Here is a 20,007-nt window from a genome sequence, read left to right on the forward strand (position 1 = left end):
GTTCTGTCTGCATATACACCTGCAGGCCAGAAGAGAGCACCAGATTTCATTACGGATGGTAGTGAGCCACCATGTGGTTGCTGGGAATTGAACTCAGGACCTCTGGAAGAACAGGCAGTGCTCTTAACCGCTGAGCCATCTCTCCAGCCCCTTGCCTCTCTTCTTTATCCATAGTTCCATGCTATCTTCTTCTTTTTTTTTTTTTTTATTTTATGTACATTGGTGTTTTGCCTCTATGCATTCCTGTGTGAGGGTGTCAGATTCCCTAGAACTGGAGTTATAGATAGTTGTGAACTGCCATGTGGATGCTGGGAATTGAACCTGGGTCCTCCGTAAGAGCAGCTAGTACACTTAACCTCTGCGCCATCTCTCCAGCCCCCATGCTGTCCTCTTGATTTTCACTGCACTCTCTTTTTTTCTTGGTGCCATCCTATTTATTTACAGTTTTCACATTTAAATGAGTTTCTCTTAACTTCCATCAAAGGCAGTTGTTCTTTCTGACGTTTGCCATTCTTCCTTTAATGCAGTGACACTTTGCTATCACTAAAGAATATAGTTTCACGTGAATGAATTTTTTTTGGTTGTTGTTTTTTTTTTTTTTTTTTTTTGTTTTTTTGTTTTTCGAGACAGGGTTTCTCTGTGTAGCTTTGCACCTTTCCTGGAACTCACTTGGTAGCCCAGGCTGGCCTCGAACTCACAGAGATCCGCCTGGCTCTGCCTCCCGAGTGCTGGGATTAAAGGCATGCGCCACCACCGCCCGGCACGTGAATGAATTTTAATACAACTGAAGCTTGCCTTTTTAAGCATGTATATCTTCAAATTTTAACCATATTGGATGAAAATTTTCTAAAATATGTTGATGCTATTCTCTTCCTTTTTTACTTTATTTGTTTATTTATCTTGATTTTAAGTGTTGCTTCTCTATGTAGCCCTGGCTCTCCTAGAACTTGCTCTGTAGACCAGGCTGGCCTCAAACTCACAGAGATCCGCCTGGCTCTGCCTCCCGAGTGCTGGGATTAAAAGGCGTGCGCTACCACCGCCCGGCTACATATTTCTTAATGATTTAGAATTTGCATTATGGGGCTGGAAAGATAAGTGAAGGCCTCAGGCACTTCCACACATGTGGCATACTGACACACAGACATACACATATATTTGCAAAATCTTTTTACAAAAGAAAAGTGAATCCACATTCTTAGTATCAGTACTGCACTGGGTTTTGTTTGTTTGTAGTTTTGTTTTCAGACAAAATCTTGTTGTATAACCCAGGCTAGTCTCAAATCTGCAGTTTTATTTCCTCAGCCTCGCTAGCACAGTTAATACAAATGTGCACTGTCATGCCCTGCTTTACTGTTTTCCAATATTGATGCTATTTGCCTTTACATTGAACAACTTTTAGTTCTTTCTTTTTCTTCCCTTCTTTGTGATTATCCTCCCTCATTTCATAGCTCTCGTTTCTTATGAAATTGCTACAATATTGAAAATACATCATGTCCTGTTAATTGTGTTGGGATTTAGAACTGCCTTCTCAGAAGCTTTCCCCTACCTTAATTTGGAATGTCTGTTCTGGAAGGTAGAGAGGTTGCCAGAAGTCTGACCTTGAAATAATAAAATAAGTGGATTGTTGCTGTCATTTTTAAAGTACATAGATCATAATTTAAACTATCAAAACTTAGGCCTCAGTGCTTTGTCAAAAATGCTGATTTATTGCCAGATTTGGTAGAGCATACCTCTAATCCCAGCACTTGGGGAGGCAGAAGTAAGCGGATCTCTGTGAGTTCGAGGCCAGCCTGGTCTATATACATAATGAGTTCCAAAACAATCAGAGCTATGTAAGAGACTCTGTCGCAAAAAAAAAAAAAACAACAACAACAAAAAAAAACAATAACAACAGCACCACAAACTGGTTAATTGCCATTCCTTTATGGACTTCATGGCCTCAATAGAATTCTTACTTTATAAAGACAGTAACAAACTACATTTGGAATTGGTCATTAAAAAGGCACAAAGTTTACTGGTGATACACAGTAGATGAGCATTTTCAAACCATGGCTCTTTAGGAGGACGTTGAAAGTAATCCATAAATATACTTCTTTTGATACAGTATTTTTCCTCTGTTAAATAATTTTCCATAGTGGAAAGGCTTTATGTTTTGGTGTTTGTACAGCAAAAACAAAAAACTAAAGACAAGACCTTTTTTTATGTAATTACAGGAAATTCACCTTCAAATCCAAAAGCTCCTTTACTTCATGCCTTGATTCTGACAGTGAGGATGAACTAAAACGCTCTGTGGCCCTCAGCCAGAGGCTTTGTGATATGTCAGGGAGTGAACAGCAGCAGGAAGATGTGGAAAAAGTAAGTAATGGTCCTTGAGACACTAGTTTTAGAGAGTGCTTTTCCTAGATAAACAAAAAAAACCAACACTCTTGTCGTAGCAGAATGGTACATGCTTATTTTTCCATCACAGAGGAGGCCGAGGCAGAATTCTATGTTCAAAGCCAGCCTGGTCTATATAGCAAGACAAAAAAAAGTAGTCTGTTTTAAAGAAATGAATGTTACTGGGGATTTGGCCTGGTGATGAAATACTTGGCTAACGTGTGAGGTTCTGAGTTCAATCCCCAGTTCCTCATGCAAGGATAGAGTAACACCAGAAACTCTCAGAACTACTTCCACATTCTAAGTTTCATCTATTTGCTTATTTTGGTAACTGTCATTTATAGGAGAAAATCATAGTACGTATCTTATATCAACAGAGCAACTAGGTAATGTCACTAGTTAAATCACAATCATGAAGACGCAGATACATCATCTATTACAGTCCTCAATAATTAGTACTTCAAAAAAGGAAGCTTTTTCAGTGTTTGCATCATTCTATAGAACTATAGTAGTTACTATCTTACAGTAAAGCTGAAGGAAGTTTGTGGTTGCTTCCCTTAAAAATGAAAAGAAAACCAGGAATTCTCCTAGAATAAGTTACTCAGGTTGGGCGGTAATGGCCCACGCCTTTAATCCCAGCACATGGGAAGCAGAGGCAGGAGGATCTCGGTAAGCTTGAGGCCAGCCTGGTCTACAAAGCAAGTTCCAGGACAGCCAGGACTGTTACACAGAGAAACCCTGTCTCGAAGAAACAAAAAAAAAAAGTTACTCAGAAAGTATATTTTTCAATTTCCATAATCTTGTGTAGCTTTTATTTTTCTCATATATGACTAGACAACATTGCTAGATGATGTGTGCCTTTAATCTCAGTACTCAGGAGGCAGAAGCAGGTGGATGTCTGTGAATCTGGTCCACATAGTAACTAGTTCCAGGACCAGGAAGGTCCACTATAGTAAGTCCAAGGCAAGTCAGGGCTATATAATCAGACTCTGCCTCAATTTAAAAAAAAAAAAGACCAGCCAGCATTTAAAATCGAATATTCAGGGTAATGAACAGAATGTTTACAGTATAATCCATGTATATCTGGACCAAAATACTTAATACTTATTATCTCTGACTAATCTTTTGTTTTCATACGTTACAGCCCAGACTGACCTGGACTTTACAGTCATTTTCTTGCCTCTGCCTCCTAAGTGCTAGGATTACAAACCTTCACCACCATGCCCAGTTCACTTACTGGTCTAAGTAACTTTATTTCAGCAGTGTTTATCTTCCAGATTTTTTTTTTTTTAAGTCTTCCAGATTTTTATAAAGGGTATACTTTGTACCTGTCATAATCAAGAAAAACTGTTAGGCTTGGAATTGTAGCTCAGCTGGTAAAATGCTTGCCTAGCATACATAAAGGTGTAGGTGTGAACATAAGTACCATATAAATCAGACATGGTAGCACACAAATTTAATTCCACACTCATATTTTTTAATTATATAGGGGGCAGGGGGTGCTCTTGAAAGCCAGAAGAGTCAGACTTAGGAACTGAGAACTGAATGTGATCCTTGCAAGAGTAATATGTACTCCTGACTGCTGAGCCATCTTCCAGCCTCCAAATCCCCACTTTTTTTTTTTTTTTTTTTTTTTTTTGGTTTTTCGAGACAGGGTTTCTCTGTGTAGCTTTGCACCTTTTTTGGAACTCACTTGGTAGCCCAGGCTGGCTTCGAACTCACAGAGATCCGCCTGGCTCTGCCTCCCGAGTGCGCCACAAATCCCCACTTTAAACCCTGGGATATATTAGATATAGTGCTCAACGTTATCTATTTTAATTGACATCCTTATTGGTAGACATTAGCTATATTGATAGACACTTGGCTTCTTGTAAAAGTAATTCTTTTCTTCAGGATTCGAAATTGTGCAGATTAGAGCCTGGGAAATCCGAATTGGAGAACTCAGGATTTGACAGAATGAGTGAGGAAGAGGTGCTGGCAGCTGTGTTAGAGATAAGTAGGAGAGAAGCTTCACCTGTGCACAGCCATGAGGATGACGATAAGCCAACCAGCAGCCCTGACACTGGATTTGCAGAAGATGATATTCAAGAAATGCCTGAAAATCCAGATGCTATGGAGACTGAGAAACCCAAAACAGTTGCTGAGCCAGGTAGGTTACACAAAACATTGTTCCAGAGCCTATAATGACATGTAGCTTCTAAATAATCCATGCCCTCAGGTTTGGAAATGGAAGTCATAGCGGGATATCACAAAATTATTTTCTAGATTTGTGGAGTCAGAACCTCTTCAATTTTGAATTATTTTATATGCAAGTAAAATAATAATTAGTTCATCCTCAGTTTAACAAGAAAGAAAAGCTGATGGAGTTCTTGTTTGGTATTTATCCCTCTTAATGCAAGTATCCCTTATGTATTCCCTGTTCTTATTAGTCACTGCTTAATAAATATCACTTTTTCATATTAATCCCTTGTTTTCAGAACTATTACTGTTGGTCAGTGCTTCTAAATCAAGGTCATTCTCCCCTGCCCTGGATTATTTGACAGAGTCTTTCATTTTCAGTTGTCACAAGTAAACAGAAGTGGGGTTAGAGATTTAGCTCAGTGGTAGAGCGCTTGCCTAGCAATTGCAAAACCCTAGGTTTGGTCCTCAGCTCTGGAAAAAAAAAAAAAAAGAAGAAGAAGGTAACGAGTAGAGAGAACTGGACTTCTGCATCAGCACTGCCACCATAATTGAGAGGGGTCTTCCCTTCCTGTTAGGTGACTCAGTTCAAGCTCTCCTATCCCTGGTAGAGTCTGGGGAGCCTTCGAAAATTCACAGCATACACTCCTCTCCATTTCCCACTCCCCAAAGGCCTCATTTGTACCCCAGTCAAATTATTAGTGATGTTGAGGCTGAGAAACCCTGATATAGATGTGGTAAGATGAAATTGTTGGTCCCCAAAAATTCTGAGTAAGGGCTGGGGGTGTAGCTTATTTAGTAGCAGGCATGCCTGCCGTGCACAAAGCCCTTGGTTTGATCCCTAGTACCCCATAAAACCAAGCATAATGGTGCACACCAGTAATCCCAGCAAGGGCATGGAGGTGGGAGGTCAGAGTCAAGGTCATCCTCAGCTACATAGCAAGTTCTAGGACTGCCTGAGCTACCTTAGACCCTAACCCTAACATGTTAGATTAGGGTAGGGTAAATTACTCTCTCAACAGTAGGTGTCACTAGAGTTCACAAAAATTCAGGTTTTTTCCAAAATAATGTTCTACTTCCTTAGATCCTGCTAGTTTTCCTGAAATAACGAAAGACTGTGACGAGAATAAAGAAAACAAAACTCCAGAAGGCTCTCAGGGAGAGGTTGACTGGCTGCAGCAGTTTGACCTGGAGCGTGAAAGAGAAGAGCAGGAGCTTCAGCAAGCACTGGCCCAGAGCCTTCAAGAGCAAGTAAGACACTTTCTGCTGCTGCTTCCTCTGTCCCCAGACAGCGAGTCACAGGAACTCATGTGTTAAGCAATCTCTATGTGTCAGGCATTGCTCCTGGCTATTTATGTACAGTTATTGCGAGGAAAAAAAAAAAAAAAAGAACCAAAAAACTGTTTGGGCTTGCTTTGGGTTTGAATGAACAGTTAAATTAATAGATTTTTTTTATTGTTATTAAAATATGATTAGTCATGTTATATGTTGTAGTTGGTTGCATGTTAAAGTAAAATGGGATGTTAAAGGTTGTGCCATGTTACCTTTATTCTGCAAGCTGTCAACAAGTCCTCACCATGATTTTGTGAGGTACATTAAGGCATATACTTGTTTGGTTATTTTCTTACAATATATCTTCTGTTATAAACTATTTGACCACAGATTTCTCAGAAATATCTAAAATCTATCAGTTCATTATATGGCAAGTCTGTACACAAGTGTTCGTTGTAGTACTGGGGATCAAACATAGCATTGGCTACTCTAGGCTGTATCCCTAGTTCTCAGTTTTTACTTTAAAGATGTATTTTATGTGTATGCGCATTTGTCTGCATGTGTATATGTGGACCATGTGACTGTCTGATGCCCACAGAGGCCAGAAGGCATCAGTTCCTCTGGGATTGGAAATTACAAGTAGTTGTGAGCCAACATGTGGGTGCTGGGAATTGAAGCTGTGTTCTCTGCAAGAGCAGAAAGTATTCTTGACCACTGGGCCATCTCTCTGAACCCCCAATTTTTACTTATTTTTGTTTGTTTTTTGATTTTTGTTTGTTTGTTTGTTTGGTTAGTTTTTTGAGGCAGAGTTTCTCTGTGTAACAGCCCAGGCTGTCCTGGAACTCATTCTGTAGATCAGGCTGGCCTCAACTCACAGAGATCTGCCTACCTTTGCCTCCCAAGTGCTGGGATTAAAGGTGTGCACCACCACAGTTGGGCTCAATTTTTATTTCTTTTTATATTAGTTGATTTGACTTGTTGTATCATCTATGATACTTGACTTATAGGTGCTATTTTCATGGTTGTCTGATCTAAGATAATCCAAATCATACTAATGAAAATTTCATGGGACTGGAAATGTAGATCACCGATAGAGCATTTTACCTGGTGTTATGCATGGTCCTGGGTTCAATCCCTAGCATTGAAAAACAAGCAAAAGGTAAGACTCCCTAAAATGAATACTTGCAGAAAATCAGTAAACCAGTAGCTTGCTTTTGCGTTCTATTCCACTTCCTTATAGGTCAGAGTCCAAATAACTATAAAGCTAGAGAAAGCATGGTGAGCAAATACTCCCAGAGAGGCTTGTTTTCTCTTCATCAGTTGTGTCTAAGGAGGATCTCATTAAATACCTTAGTTTTGTTCTTATCTCTTTAGGAGGCTTGGGAACAGAAAGAAGATGATGACCTCAAAAGGGCTACAGAGTTAAGTCTTCAAGGTATGGAGATTAATTACATTTTTAAATGGAAAAGTGTATTAATACATAGAAGACATTTTAAACATATTTTTTAGACAAGGTCTCATTTACCCTAAGCTATCTTTGGAACTTTCTGTGTAACCAAGGATGGCCTTGAACTCCTGATCTTCTTGCCTCCTTAGTGCTGAGATTACAAGTATACAACACTGTAACTGGTTTATGCAATATGGGGGTCACATGCAGGGCCTTATGTGTGATAAGCAAACACTGTCTACTGAGCTACATCCTCAGCCCTAAAGTTTTGTTTTTTTTTTAAATATAGTAACAAATTTGAACATCTCCCAGATACAGAGAAAGAACCTTAGAAGTTACCTGTGTATCTGTTTCTCTCTCAGAGAAAAATCACTGTTGTAATATTGCCTTTAGCTTGATTTTTTTATATTATGTTAATTATATAATGTATTATTACATACTATATATGAATTACATGTAATGTATATATAATTAATATATTACATTATATGGTACGTATAATATGTATATAACAATATATGATGTTTCTACTATATTAAATAAAATATATTTATAATATATATTTATTATTATATCTGTATATTTTTATAACTAGGGCTGGAAAGATAGCTCAGTGATTAAGAGAGCCAGTTGCTCTTCCAGAGGTCCCAACTTTGATTTCCAGCACCCATATAATAATATCTTACAACCATCCATAACTCCAGTTCCACAGAAAACAGCTCCCCCTTCTGACCTCTGTGGCACCAGGCGTGCATATAGTACACATAAATACATGCAGGCAAAAGACCCATACACATGTAACAAGTAAATATAAAAAGGATGTATTTAGATTTTTAAAGTTATTTTATTATCTGTATCTGTACCAAAATAATGTTTTTTAATCTTTGTTTTAATCTAAAAATAATAGCAAGACAAAATATATATTTAATAAAAAAATTTATGGTGCCATTTCTAAGCTTTCTACAAGAATATATTGATGACTTCAGTTCTCCAATCAATTTTCCAACAGTTCACTCTCAGGAAGTCAGTTTACAGAGCCAAGAATGAGGACTCAGTAGCATAAGATTCACACCTGGGGGATGGAGGGACAGACGGGGATAGTTCAGTGAGTAGGACAACTAGCTGTGCAGGCGTGATGACTTGTTTGGATCCCTGCACCCATGTGAAAGAAAAGGCCGGGCCTGCTCACACAAGTGCTTGTAATCTCAGTACCAAGGGGTGGGGAGGAAAGATGAAAACCGGAGGTGACTGGTGCTTGCCGCAAGACTGCCTCTAGGTTCAGTGAGAGAGACCCTATCTCACAGGAACAAGGTGTGGAATGATAGAGTAGTATATGTACACTAAAAATATATATATAAATTTTTAGAAATTCACACATGGTCATGCTGTTTGGCAGAATTAATTAATATGTGGACCAGGTACTAGACGTCCATGGAGATGTTTAGTCACAGAGACTTGGCTAGCTCTTCAGTTGTTTCTAAAATGCCTTTGGTTTTTCTCCAGTTCTCAGAAACAGATGGAGATAGAACGCTTGGGTAGTATGAAATGAGTGATCCTGGCTGATCTGAAAAGCAGAGTCCAGAGGAGAGAGTAAAAATTTTGTCAGCACTGTAGTTAGGACAAAGGAACAGACAAAAAAAAAAGTAGACTTCTCAGGCATTCTACCTTCAGGACAAGCTGGGTATGGGTGTCCACACCTGTAATCCTGGCCCTTGAGAGATGGAGCCAGGAAGATCCAAAATCAAGGGTTAATCATCAGCTCCATAGATAATCTGAGACTAGTCTGGCCTATATGAGACTCTATCTCAAGAAAATAAAAATAATACAGTGATGGCTCTCTCAGGTTACATTACCACAATCTGGACTGCCTGCCTTTAACCATGTACAGATGCTGAGAGATCTCCCCAGCCACCATATTCTATTTCTCCCCTCATCTTCCTCCCCAAAATCTCACTATATGGAAGTCCTGGCTGCTTAGATCTCACTATGGTCTCAAACTCATAAGAGATCTGCCTGCCTCTGTCTCCAGATTGGGATTAAAGGCATACACCACCAAACCTGGCTTTCCCCCCCCCCCCCTGGTTTTTCCAGACAGGGTTTCTCTGTGTATTTTTGGTGCCTGTCCTGGATCTCTCTCTGTAGACGAGGCTGGCCTCGAACTCACAGAGATCCACCTGGCTCTGCCTCCCGAGTGCTGGGATTAAAGGCGTGCGCCACCACTGTCCAGCTTTTTTTTCCCTTTTTTAGTTGGGGGAGGCAGAATGAAGGAACTGCTGTGGTGCACATGTGGAGACCAGGACACAACTTACAAGATAGGTGTCAGTTCTCTCCTGCCATGTCAGTTCTGGGAACTGAACTCACGCCATTGAGCTTAGCAACAAATACTTTTACCCACTGAGTCATCTCACAGATCCCTGCTTTGAGGGGGGTGGGAGGTGTTACCTTTTTGACAAGATCTTTCGTAGGCTTGCACTAGCTAGGCAAGGGTGATCTTGAACTGGTCCTCTTACATCTACCTCCCAAGTGTTAGGAATGGGATCCTGTGCCACAACACCTGGTTTCACTGTTGTTGTTTTGTTTTGTTTAAGAGAGGGTCTCACTATAAAGCTGTGGCTGGCATAGAACTCAATATGTAGACCAAACTAGCCTCCTTCTCACAGACATCCACTTACCTCTGCCTCCTGAGTGCTAGGATTAAAGGTATGTGCCACCATGCCTGGTCCATTTGTGTGTTGATGGAGAACATTCCCCTAGTGGTTTTCTTAAGAAAGGGGCATGATTTAAATAGTTTGGCATCCTTACAGTTTTCATTCTACCATAGTATTTACTTGATATTTTGATTGAATATAGGATTCCTAGTTTACAGTCATAAAAATATCCCTCCCCCTAACTATATGCCATGGGTAGTGACAGATGTGTCATTTTCAGGGTGCTGTTTCTGAAGTGTAAAGCCTGCCTTTATCCTTGTTTGCCCCTGGAAGCTTGGCGCTTCACCTCTTGTTTCGTCATGTCTCTGTGTGGGTCTGCTACACCCGCAGCTTTTATACACTTCATCTTAAGCTAGAAATTTGTGTCCTTTAATTCTTAGACATTTTGTTAATTACCCCTTCTATTTTCTTTTTCGAGACAAGGTGTCATATAGCACAGCTGGCCTTAAACTCCTAACCCTCCTCCTCCCCGTCCCAAATGCTGGGATTCCAGGCATATAGCTCCATGCCTTGCTCTCTTTTCTCTCTGAAACTTTCGTTACCTGGTTGCTAGGCTAGCCCTGGGGATTCCCTCACCTCTTCTAAGTCTGATTCCCTCACCATTTGCTGTGCTGTCTGGGAAATTTCTCCAGGCATATCTAACTATGAACTTCTTTTGAGTTTTTCTTTCTATCATGTCTATTTAACGTCAAGAGGTGTTTTGTTTTATGACTGTTCTTTTGTGCCTTATTTTCTTTGTTTTACTGAAGTACTATCTGAACTGTGAGGCCTTAAATACCATTCATTGGCTTAGAGGTCTCTCTGAGTAGACGGCTCGCTTTAGATTGCTGTCTGATGTGTTTGGTCTGGATAGTCCTTGTTAAAAGCTTGTTTCTATATCCACTAATCCTTACTCTTAGTTCATAATTAAAACAAGAGAGCTAAAGTGATTATTGAACCTATAAGCACATGAATACGTCAAATTTAAACCGACTTTGAATCTCACTCTAACCCAGGCTGGCCTTGAACGCACAGCAGTCAACTTGCATCAGTACCCAGGTGCTGGAATTACAGATGTGAACCACTACTGCAACTTTGCGTTCTCACGACTATTGAGGAATTTTCCAATCTCTTACCTTTGTTCTAAAGAGTTCTAAGAGCCAAATATAGTAACAGAGCTGGAGGTGTGATCCGCTTTCATCATTCAGTATGCAAACCAGCATCTAAACCTCATCCATGTTTCACATCCCTTAAACTAGAGACTCTTTCACCTCTTCAGAGAATAGAGGTCTAAAATTCTATCATTGTTTAGCACTGTGTAGTTAGGGGAAGTGGAATTTCTTTTCCATTTCTTTTGTATTCCTGTCTTTTAAATGTCCATCAGCTATGATTTTTAGTTTGTCATAAGCAAAGAACTTTATTTACTTTTTTGGTTTTTCGAGACAGGGTTTCTCTGTGTAGCTTTGCGCCTTTTCCTGGAACTCACTTGGTAGCCCAGGCTGGCCTCGAACTCACAGAGATCCGCCTGGCTCTGCCTCCTGAGTGCTGGGATTATTTACAAATTCTTTATGTAGAATCATTAATGAAGATGATTTGTTCCAAAGGAAATACATCGTTAAGTAAAAAAAGATATACGGAATTTGTGTGAAATTTAAGAGCTAAAGTTGAATTTCCACTTTCATGTTATATTTCAAGAACCAATTTCTTATTTTTTTTTTTAAAGTTACTGACTTTTCTGTGGCCTCTTTTTGTTGTTGTTTTGTTTTTTAAGATAGGGTCTCATTATGTAGCCCTGACTGGCCTGAAACTCACTGTGTAGACCAAGTTGGCCTTGAACTCACAGATCTGTCTGCCTCTGCCTCCTGAGTGCTGGGATTAGAGGCCTGCCTAGTTTGCCCTCTTGGGGGGGGATAAGTGAACTTGGATTACCTATATAATTATTATTATTTTTCAGTTCATTCATTGCTTGTGGTTAGATACTTTTTTTTAAGTGTGTATGAAAGTTTTCCCTGCATATATGCATGTGTGCTGTGTGTGTGCATGTGGAAGTCAGAAAAACTAGAGTTACTGACTGTTGTGAATTGTCGTATGGGTGCTGGGAACTGAAGCTAGGTTCTCTGCAAGTACAGCAGTGCTCTTGACAGCCAAGCCATCTCTCCAGCTCCCAGATACCTTTATCATGTAACTGTATTTCAGATTGTCAAGGTCTGCTTGCTGTACAACCATGAGACCTGAGTTTAGTCCCCAGCACCCACCTGAAAAGCAAGGTGTGGTGGTACATGCTTGTTCATTTAATATGTATTCTTAGTAATTCTCTGAGAACCTCATACATTGATACAATGTAGTTCAGTCATATTTATGTCCCAACCTTCCCCCTTATTCTTCCCAGATCTACCATGTCCCTATAGCCTGCCCTCCCCCCCACTTCATGATTTTCTATATAACCAATCAAGTCCAAATTTTACTACCTATATATTGCTGGGTGTGAGATCATCTACTAAAATATGATCAACATACCAGAGACCATACTCTTAAAGAAAACTGACTCTTCCTCCCCCAAGAAGCCATAAACTTTCATAAATCCTGTTGGAGTGGTGCCTCATGAGCCCCTTCCCCTTGTCATAGTTGTTTTTCTGTGGTTGTGATAAAATACCATCACCAACTTACAGAAACAATCATTTCATTTGCCTAAGCATTTCAGAGTGTTAGAATCCATGATGGTGAGCATACACGAGGCAAAGAGCAAGCAACACACTGGGAATGGCACCTCAGAACCCACCCCTGGTGACACACCTTCTCCAACAAGGCCACACCTCCTCATCCTTCCCAGACAGTTTCACCAGCTAGGGACCAAGTATTTAAAGATAGGAGCCTGTGGTTGCCATTCTCATTTGAACCACTACATCACTCCATGCTATAATGTTGATTGACTTTATCTTGGGCAAGCAATCATAGCTGCTGTGAATTCGTAAGTAGAGCAGCCTGACGACATGTCCAAAGATACTGTTACACCCCAGTGTTCCTGACCCTTGGCTCTTGGTCTTTTGATCCCTTCTTCTGTGGCGGTCCTGAGCCTTGGGAGCAGGTGGTATGGTATAGATGTCTTATTGGTGACTCTTTCTATTGTGACTGGTTGTGAATTTCTATGTTGACCACTGTCTACTGCACATAGAAACTTCTTTGATGAGGATTGATAGCTGGCTAATCAATGAGCACACAAATTTAGAGGACAGGTTGATACTATGTCCATTTAGCACAATATAGTAGGTTTACCCCCTTGGTCTGTACACCTCCCAACCTTAGTTCTTGGTCAGGTTTGTAGTTCCTGGTATGAGTCTCCTCCTGTGGAGCAGGCCTTAAATCCAGTTAGAAAGCAGTTGGGTACCACCGTAACATTGATGCCACAGTTGCACCCGTGGGCATATCTTGCCATGCCAGTTGTTGCTGTAGCTCGCAGGGTTCACAGCTGGGTGAAACTATTGATGTCTCTTTCCCCAGCATCTTCTGGTAAGCTAGGTAAAGCATGCTTGTAGTCACAGTGCCAGGGACATTCGAGCCTGTGAGAGACGACGTCTTAAAAATCCATTTAGAGGGGTTGTAGGGATGGCTCAGTGGTTAAAAACACTGGTTGTTCTTCCAGAGGACCCAGGCTCAATTACCAGCACCCACATGGCATTTTACAACCATGTGTGACTCTAATTCTAGGAGATCCATCGCCCTCTTCTGACCTGAGGGCACTAGGTATGCATGTAGTACACAGATAATACATATAGACAAAATGCCCATACACATAAAAGTTAATTAAAAAAAAAAAAAAAAGGTAGAAGGCGTCTAAGGACCAACCCCAGAGATTAACCTCTGCCTGCATACACATGCACACTCAACTGAACATACACAGACAACAGAAAACAAAAAGGACACTTCTTTCATAGGTGCCTGTGTGTGCAGTTACTTCCTAGGGGGTCTGAGTGAATTGGAACCTCTTAGTAAAATATTTTATGTTTTCTTAGGATGACGACATGATTGCCTCAAGGTGGGTTTTTGGATTGTTTTGGTTTTGTTTTTTGAGACACGTTCTTGTCTTATAGTCCACAGTGCCCTTCAGACTCACTCTCTTCATACTTCCATCTCCCTGGTGTTAGGATTACAGTGGGTGTCCTCATGTCTATTCCTGTCTTAAGCTATTTTATCTTCCCAGTCATCTCATGTCTATTCTAAGAACTTTTACAAGCCCCATCTTTCTGTTCTTCAGAGTTTAACAACTCTTTTCTGGATTCCCTGGGCTCAGATGAGGACTCTGGAAATGAGGATGTTTTTGATATGGAGTACACAGAAGCTGAAGCCGAGGAGCTGAAAAGAAATGCTGAGGTATGGTTGGTGAGCCCGTCAGTGTTCCTTCTCTCCTTCTCTTTAGAGACCCTCCCTTCAGTACAGTACAGCTTCAGTTCTCCCCTTGGCTGCTGTCAGAGCACCTTCATTTTCTCTTATCTTTAGCTCTTCATTTCTTTCAAACAAAACAAATGCATTCTGACCGTCATTCTTGTTAGATAAGAATGTGTATATCCATATAATGGAGATATAAATATATTAAATTACCTTTAGTTCTACCAAGTAACTACTATCTTTATATTTAGTGAAAACTGTTCAGTTGATTCTGTAATAGTGAGCACATTGGTATCTTCTCCACCCTACCCCCTTCTCTCTCTCTTTCTCTTTCTTGGTTTTTCAAAACAGAGTTTCTCTGTGTAGCCCTGGCTGTCCTGGAACTCACTCTGTAGACCAGGCTGGCCTCAAACTCGGAGATGCCTCTGCCTCTGAGTGCTGGGATTAAAGGCATGGGCCACCATGCCTGGCATCCTTCTCTTTTCTTAAATAATTCTTTTTCCAAAAAAAATGTTACTTGGGATTCTATTCTTCTAGCATGTAACTATTATTAGCAACTATTAATATATTATTTTGTCATCCCCACCTTCACATGTACTTAAAAATGTTATAACCTAAGCAAAGTTTTTATTCTGCTTGTTAAAGGCTGTTAGCTGGGTATAGTGGCTTATGCCTATAATCTCAGCACTTGGAAGGCTGAAACAAGAAAATCCACCACGAAGAGTTCAAGGCCAGCATACACTACAGAGTAATATCCTATGTCCAAAGGAAAAAAAGATGATTTACAAGTTTGTTTTGTTTTGTTTCATTTTTTAAATGAAGTCTCCTTTAGCTGAGACTGACCAAGAACCAGCTGTGTAACCAAGAATGACCTCATCCTAACACCCGTAACTCCCAAGGGTTGGAATTGTGTTCTTTGAGACAGGGGCTTGCTATGTAGTCAAGCTAGCCTAGAATTCAGACCCTTCTGCTGAGTACTGGGGTTACAGGCATGTTTACTCATACAACTTCAGTTTTTATTATAAAAAATAGTGTGTTCAACAGTTGTGTGATTACAGCGTTCTCCACATTTTGAATTTCCTACTTAAGATAAACTTCCTGAAGTAAACTACTTCATCAAAATTTATGATCATGTTAATGGTTTTTTATTTACTTATAATTGGATTTGATTTTATTGTGAAGTGTACAGTGTATGAATATTACTTTTCATTTATTTTTATTAACAATATTAATACAGTATTTAAAATATAGAAATCTATCCATAGTTATTGCAGTAACACAGCAGCTTTCCTTTTTGTTCTATTATTTAGTATGTAACTTATCATAACTTTGTGTAGGACGGTAGTTATTATGTGTACTCATGTGGATTTGAAAAACAAACTAGTGAGTTGCTAATGGAGATAATTTTTCTATGAAGCTGAATCATATATAGAATTGATCTACCATTAATCGAATATGTTTAAATGTCATTACTGTAATGTTACAGTGAGTAATTTAATACATATAAAGTCTACTGTTTGTTAAGATTTGTGTGTGTATGTGTGTGTGCGCGCGTGCACGCGCGCGTGCGTGCTTTGAAGGCCAGAAGAGGGCCTCAGATCCCCTGGAACTGGAGTTTTATAGGCAGTTGTGGTGTTTATGTGGGTGTTAAGAACTGGACTTGGGTCCTCTGTAAGTATAAGAAGTGCTCTTGACTGCCATCTCTCCAGTCCCAAGTATATTCCTTTCTTTTAAATTATTATCTTGGGATAATTTCTGGAGATAGAAGTCATAATTAATAATTTAATCAATTTAAGTTAATACATTTAAATTCCATTTTTTACTTTTATTCAAATGAAGAGTTATGCCCACTTCTGTTTTCAGACAGGAAATCTTCCTCATTCCTATCGGCTCATCAGTGTTGTTAGTCACATTGGGAGCACCTCTTCCTCAGGTAAATGGACATCATGAGTCCAGCATTTGTTGACAAAGTAGTTACCATCTGCCCCTTTTATTATTGACCTATCTTTGTTAGGCGTAGGTTGACTATATTAAGAAAAATTGGGCCGGGCGGTGGTGGCGCACGCCTTTAATCCCAGCACTCGGGAGGCAGAGCCAGGCGGATCTCTGTGAGTTCGAGGCCAGCCTGGGCTACCAAGTGAGTTCCAGGAAAGGCGCAAAGCTACACAGAGAAACCCTGTCTCGAAAAACCAAAAAAAAAAAGAAAAAGAAAAATTGAAGAGGCTAAGATTGGAATTGATAAAGTGTCTGCCTACTAGCAGGCAGAAAGCCCTGGGTTTCATCCTCACCAGTGCATAAACTGGGAAGTGTGATCCCAGCATTCATGGAGTGGAGGTAGAAAGATCAGGAAGAGTTCAGGGCCATTCTGAGCTACGTGAGAATCCTTCTATAAAATGATGAGAAAAACTTTAAAAATACTCCCTTTAGGGGCTAGAGAGATGGCTCAGTGGTTAAGAGTGCTGGCTCCTCTTCCAGAGATCCTGGGTTCAATTCCCAGCAACCACATGATGGCTTACAACAATCCATAATGAGATCTGGTGCCCTTTTCTGGCACATAGGCATACATACAGGCAGAATACTGTATACATAATAAATATTTAAAAGAAATACTCCCTTTAATAAACACTGTGAATTATACAAGTTGGTGTGGTTGTTTTGGTTTTTCTATTCCTAAATGATGAAAATTCCTCTGAGCAAATACATTTATTAAAAAGTTAATTCAGCCTGGGGAAATGATTCAGTGAATAAAGTACTTGCCTCCCAAGCATGAGGACTAGAATTTGGATTCCAGCACCCACATAAAAATCCAGTGGCCTGTCTGGAATCCCAGCCTCAAAGGAGGTAGACACAGGGATCCCCAGGGAAAGCCAGCCAGCTAGATCATCAAAAGCTCTGGGTTCAGTAAGACACCCACCATGGTAAATAAAGAGGGAAGTGATGAGGACGACACATGCATGCCATACATGCAAAAAATAAAGTGACAAGTTGTTTCTCTGCGTTTAGTACATATCTGTAATTGACCAAACACTTAGAAGCAGAAGCAGCATGGTAGGAGAAACTCAAGGCTTTGTGAACTACATAGGTGAGTTCAGGGTTAGCTTAGCTCCCTAAAGAGCTCTCAAATGGCCAAGAGTTGAAATGTAGCTCTGTTGCAGAGTACCACACATAAAGTTCTCTGTACATAGTTTTCAGATGAATTTTAGAAAGAAATATTGCTGAGGCAGAGAATAACGAGGGTTTCTCAAGCTTCTAATAGCCGAGAAAAATGTGATATATTCTAGAAAACTTAATTTCAGATTTTGTCTGTTTCAGGTCATTACATTAGTGATGTGTATGACATTAAGAAACAGGCATGGTTCACATACAATGATCTGGAGGTCTCTAAAATCCAAGAGGCGGCTGTGCAGAGTGACCGAGATCGGAGCGGCTACATCTTCTTCTACATGCACAAGTAAGAAACCACCAACCTACCAGGCAGAAGGACTGGCTGAAGTTCCCCAGACTCTTCTTGGGGACAAGATGCCTCCATCACTTTATTATGATTCCAGAATATTTTCTCTGTTAACTCAACATTATCATCTCACAGGACAATCTGGGAATTGCACTTAGAAGAGTCTGTTCTGTGGTAGAACCCATCTTACTATAAGTTGGTCTTCACTTGTCAGTGAGGCCTGATCATGTGAATGGAAACTGCACAGAGTTTTGATAAAAGCTAACTGCTGGCACTTCCTCATTCTCAGAAATCAGCTTCCAAGGTTACGATACTCAAACCTAAACTGCTAATTTAATGAAATTTAGGTGCCAAGTAGGATTATGCAAGCTTTATCTATTTCCTGTTAGTTTTTTCCCCCCTTGCCTATATTTTGCTTCTTCTCATTGAATTGTTTATTTTTTGTTTACTTTAAGGGAGATCTTTGATGAGTTGCTGGAGACAGAAAAAAACTCTCAGGCACTTAGCATGGAAGTCGGGAAAGCTCCCCGTCAGGCCTCGTGAGGAGCAAACTCCTGGGCTGGCACCATGAACGGCATTTCCCTCTCACTGCCACCCACCTCACCTTTCCTCTGCCTGAAGAGAATTTGGAATTCTACTTGATGCAGGAGCAACACACCGCTCAGGGCCAAACCAAAAGTCAAAATTCAGTCATGTGCAACGCTCCATGCTGTTTTATGGAAACCTTGGTCTCATCTACAGCTGATTATCCTTTTTCTCCTACAAGAGTGACGCTTCCTTTTGTCTTAGAAATACATGTTGTAAATATATATTTGTACATACCCACACACATACGGAATGAATGAAGCCTTAAAGAGCTAGGATGAGCCACCAAAAGTAGTATGCCTGCTCACAATGCCACAGCTGTCTGGAGGAGAACTCTGAGTGTCCAAGAATTCATCTGAGGAGGGTGTGAAGATGCACAGAGCATTTGGCTTTTAACTTTTGCTTTTTGAGTGGCTTCACTCGAGTCCAACCTTTCATGTGTTTCTTATGAGTAAAGTTCACTGGAAAGCCAGTTACACTAATAATAGTTTATTGTCCTTGGAAGAGGCATTTCTGTAGCCTGATTTGAGTTCTTATTTTTCTTTTAATGTTATGACTCTCATGCTGTTTACATACAGTTTCCAAAAAAAATGGATTGTTGGTGCTTTGGAATGTTACAGTCCCACACTTGCTATTTATTATGCACTTGGCATTTTCTCCCAGAGATGCCTCCACACAGTGTGTTCATCATACTCTTCCCATATTGTTATGGTGGTAAAGCTAAAAGCTTATATTTTCTTCTGTATCATTTTCCCATGGAGCAGGCATAACCCCCAGTGGGTTAAAACCTGTTAAAAAGGTTCAAAGACAGTATTGCTTCAACTGGGACTCCTTGACAGGGATGCTTAGGGCAGGGAAGAACTCTCGTCTCTTTATCTCCCAGGCAGAGAAAGACAAGAGGCATGCTGCTTTTTACAGTGCAAACTGGACCACTAAAGCTAAACACTGTTGCAGAGGTGGAAATTAGGAGAATTAGGAGGGGTAGTTGTAGGTAATGCCAGGAGCTCTCAAAGGTGCGCAGTCCATCTCTTACTTCCTAGGTGCTGAGTTGAGACCAGGTGAGACTGCAGTGGCAAGTGTTGCCTACGTCACTTAGCCAACGCCTCCTGCCTGCCTGCCTGGGTGAGCAGCTAATGAAACCATGAAAAGAAGGAGCCTGAGGGGATTATCAGCTCAAGTGTCCTTAGGATTGCACAGACTTAGCAAAATGAAGCCTGCATTCATTTTCTTCCCTGTTTTTTCTAGCTTTTATTATTAATGGGAGGGTTACTCTGCATTCTGAGATACGGATGAAACCATATCAGATTTTCAGGGGATGTTAAAGCCCATCACTGAAGATGCAACATCCTTCTGGAAGATTGTTTTCAGAGAGCTCCAGCCAGACTCTTGGAACCTGGGTGCATTCTTACATCATCACCTCTTGTAAAGGTCTGAGTCAGAGTTGAGGTGTGATGACTTCAGTGCTTTTGTCTGACTACTGAGAAACACTTGGACTCCTCCCATCTACTGCACACATTGTAGTGAATGTTCCAGAGTGCACACGTAGATGGTATGCAGTAGTTTACAACAGAGAAAAATACTTGTTTTCAAAACTAACTTTATGTTGTTTTCCTTCTACCAGGAGCCTC

The 20,007-nt window shown here is 40.3% G+C and overlaps 1 protein-coding gene across 1 annotated transcript in view; it reads left to right on the forward strand.

Moving 5' to 3' along the window:
- Usp37 (ubiquitin specific peptidase 37) overlaps positions 1-18,851 on the forward strand; it is a 60,583-nt gene extending 41,732 nt beyond the window's left edge. The window contains exons 19-26 of the mRNA XM_059278703.1: positions 2,214-2,355; positions 4,270-4,525; positions 5,639-5,805; positions 7,201-7,261; positions 14,213-14,328; positions 16,207-16,276; positions 17,656-17,794; positions 18,250-18,851. Of these exons, the coding sequence (XP_059134686.1) occupies positions 2,214-2,355; positions 4,270-4,525; positions 5,639-5,805; positions 7,201-7,261; positions 14,213-14,328; positions 16,207-16,276; positions 17,656-17,794; positions 18,250-18,337 (1,039 nt within the window). The 3' untranslated portion in view covers positions 18,338-18,851. The remainder of the gene's footprint in view (positions 1-2,213; positions 2,356-4,269; positions 4,526-5,638; positions 5,806-7,200; positions 7,262-14,212; positions 14,329-16,206; positions 16,277-17,655; positions 17,795-18,249) is intronic.
- Positions 18,852-20,007: the final 1,156 nt, after the last annotated feature.

Source organism: Peromyscus eremicus, chromosome 13, assembly GCF_949786415.1.
Source record: "Peromyscus eremicus chromosome 13, PerEre_H2_v1, whole genome shotgun sequence".
Lineage (NCBI taxonomy): Eukaryota > Metazoa > Chordata > Mammalia > Rodentia > Cricetidae > Peromyscus > Peromyscus eremicus.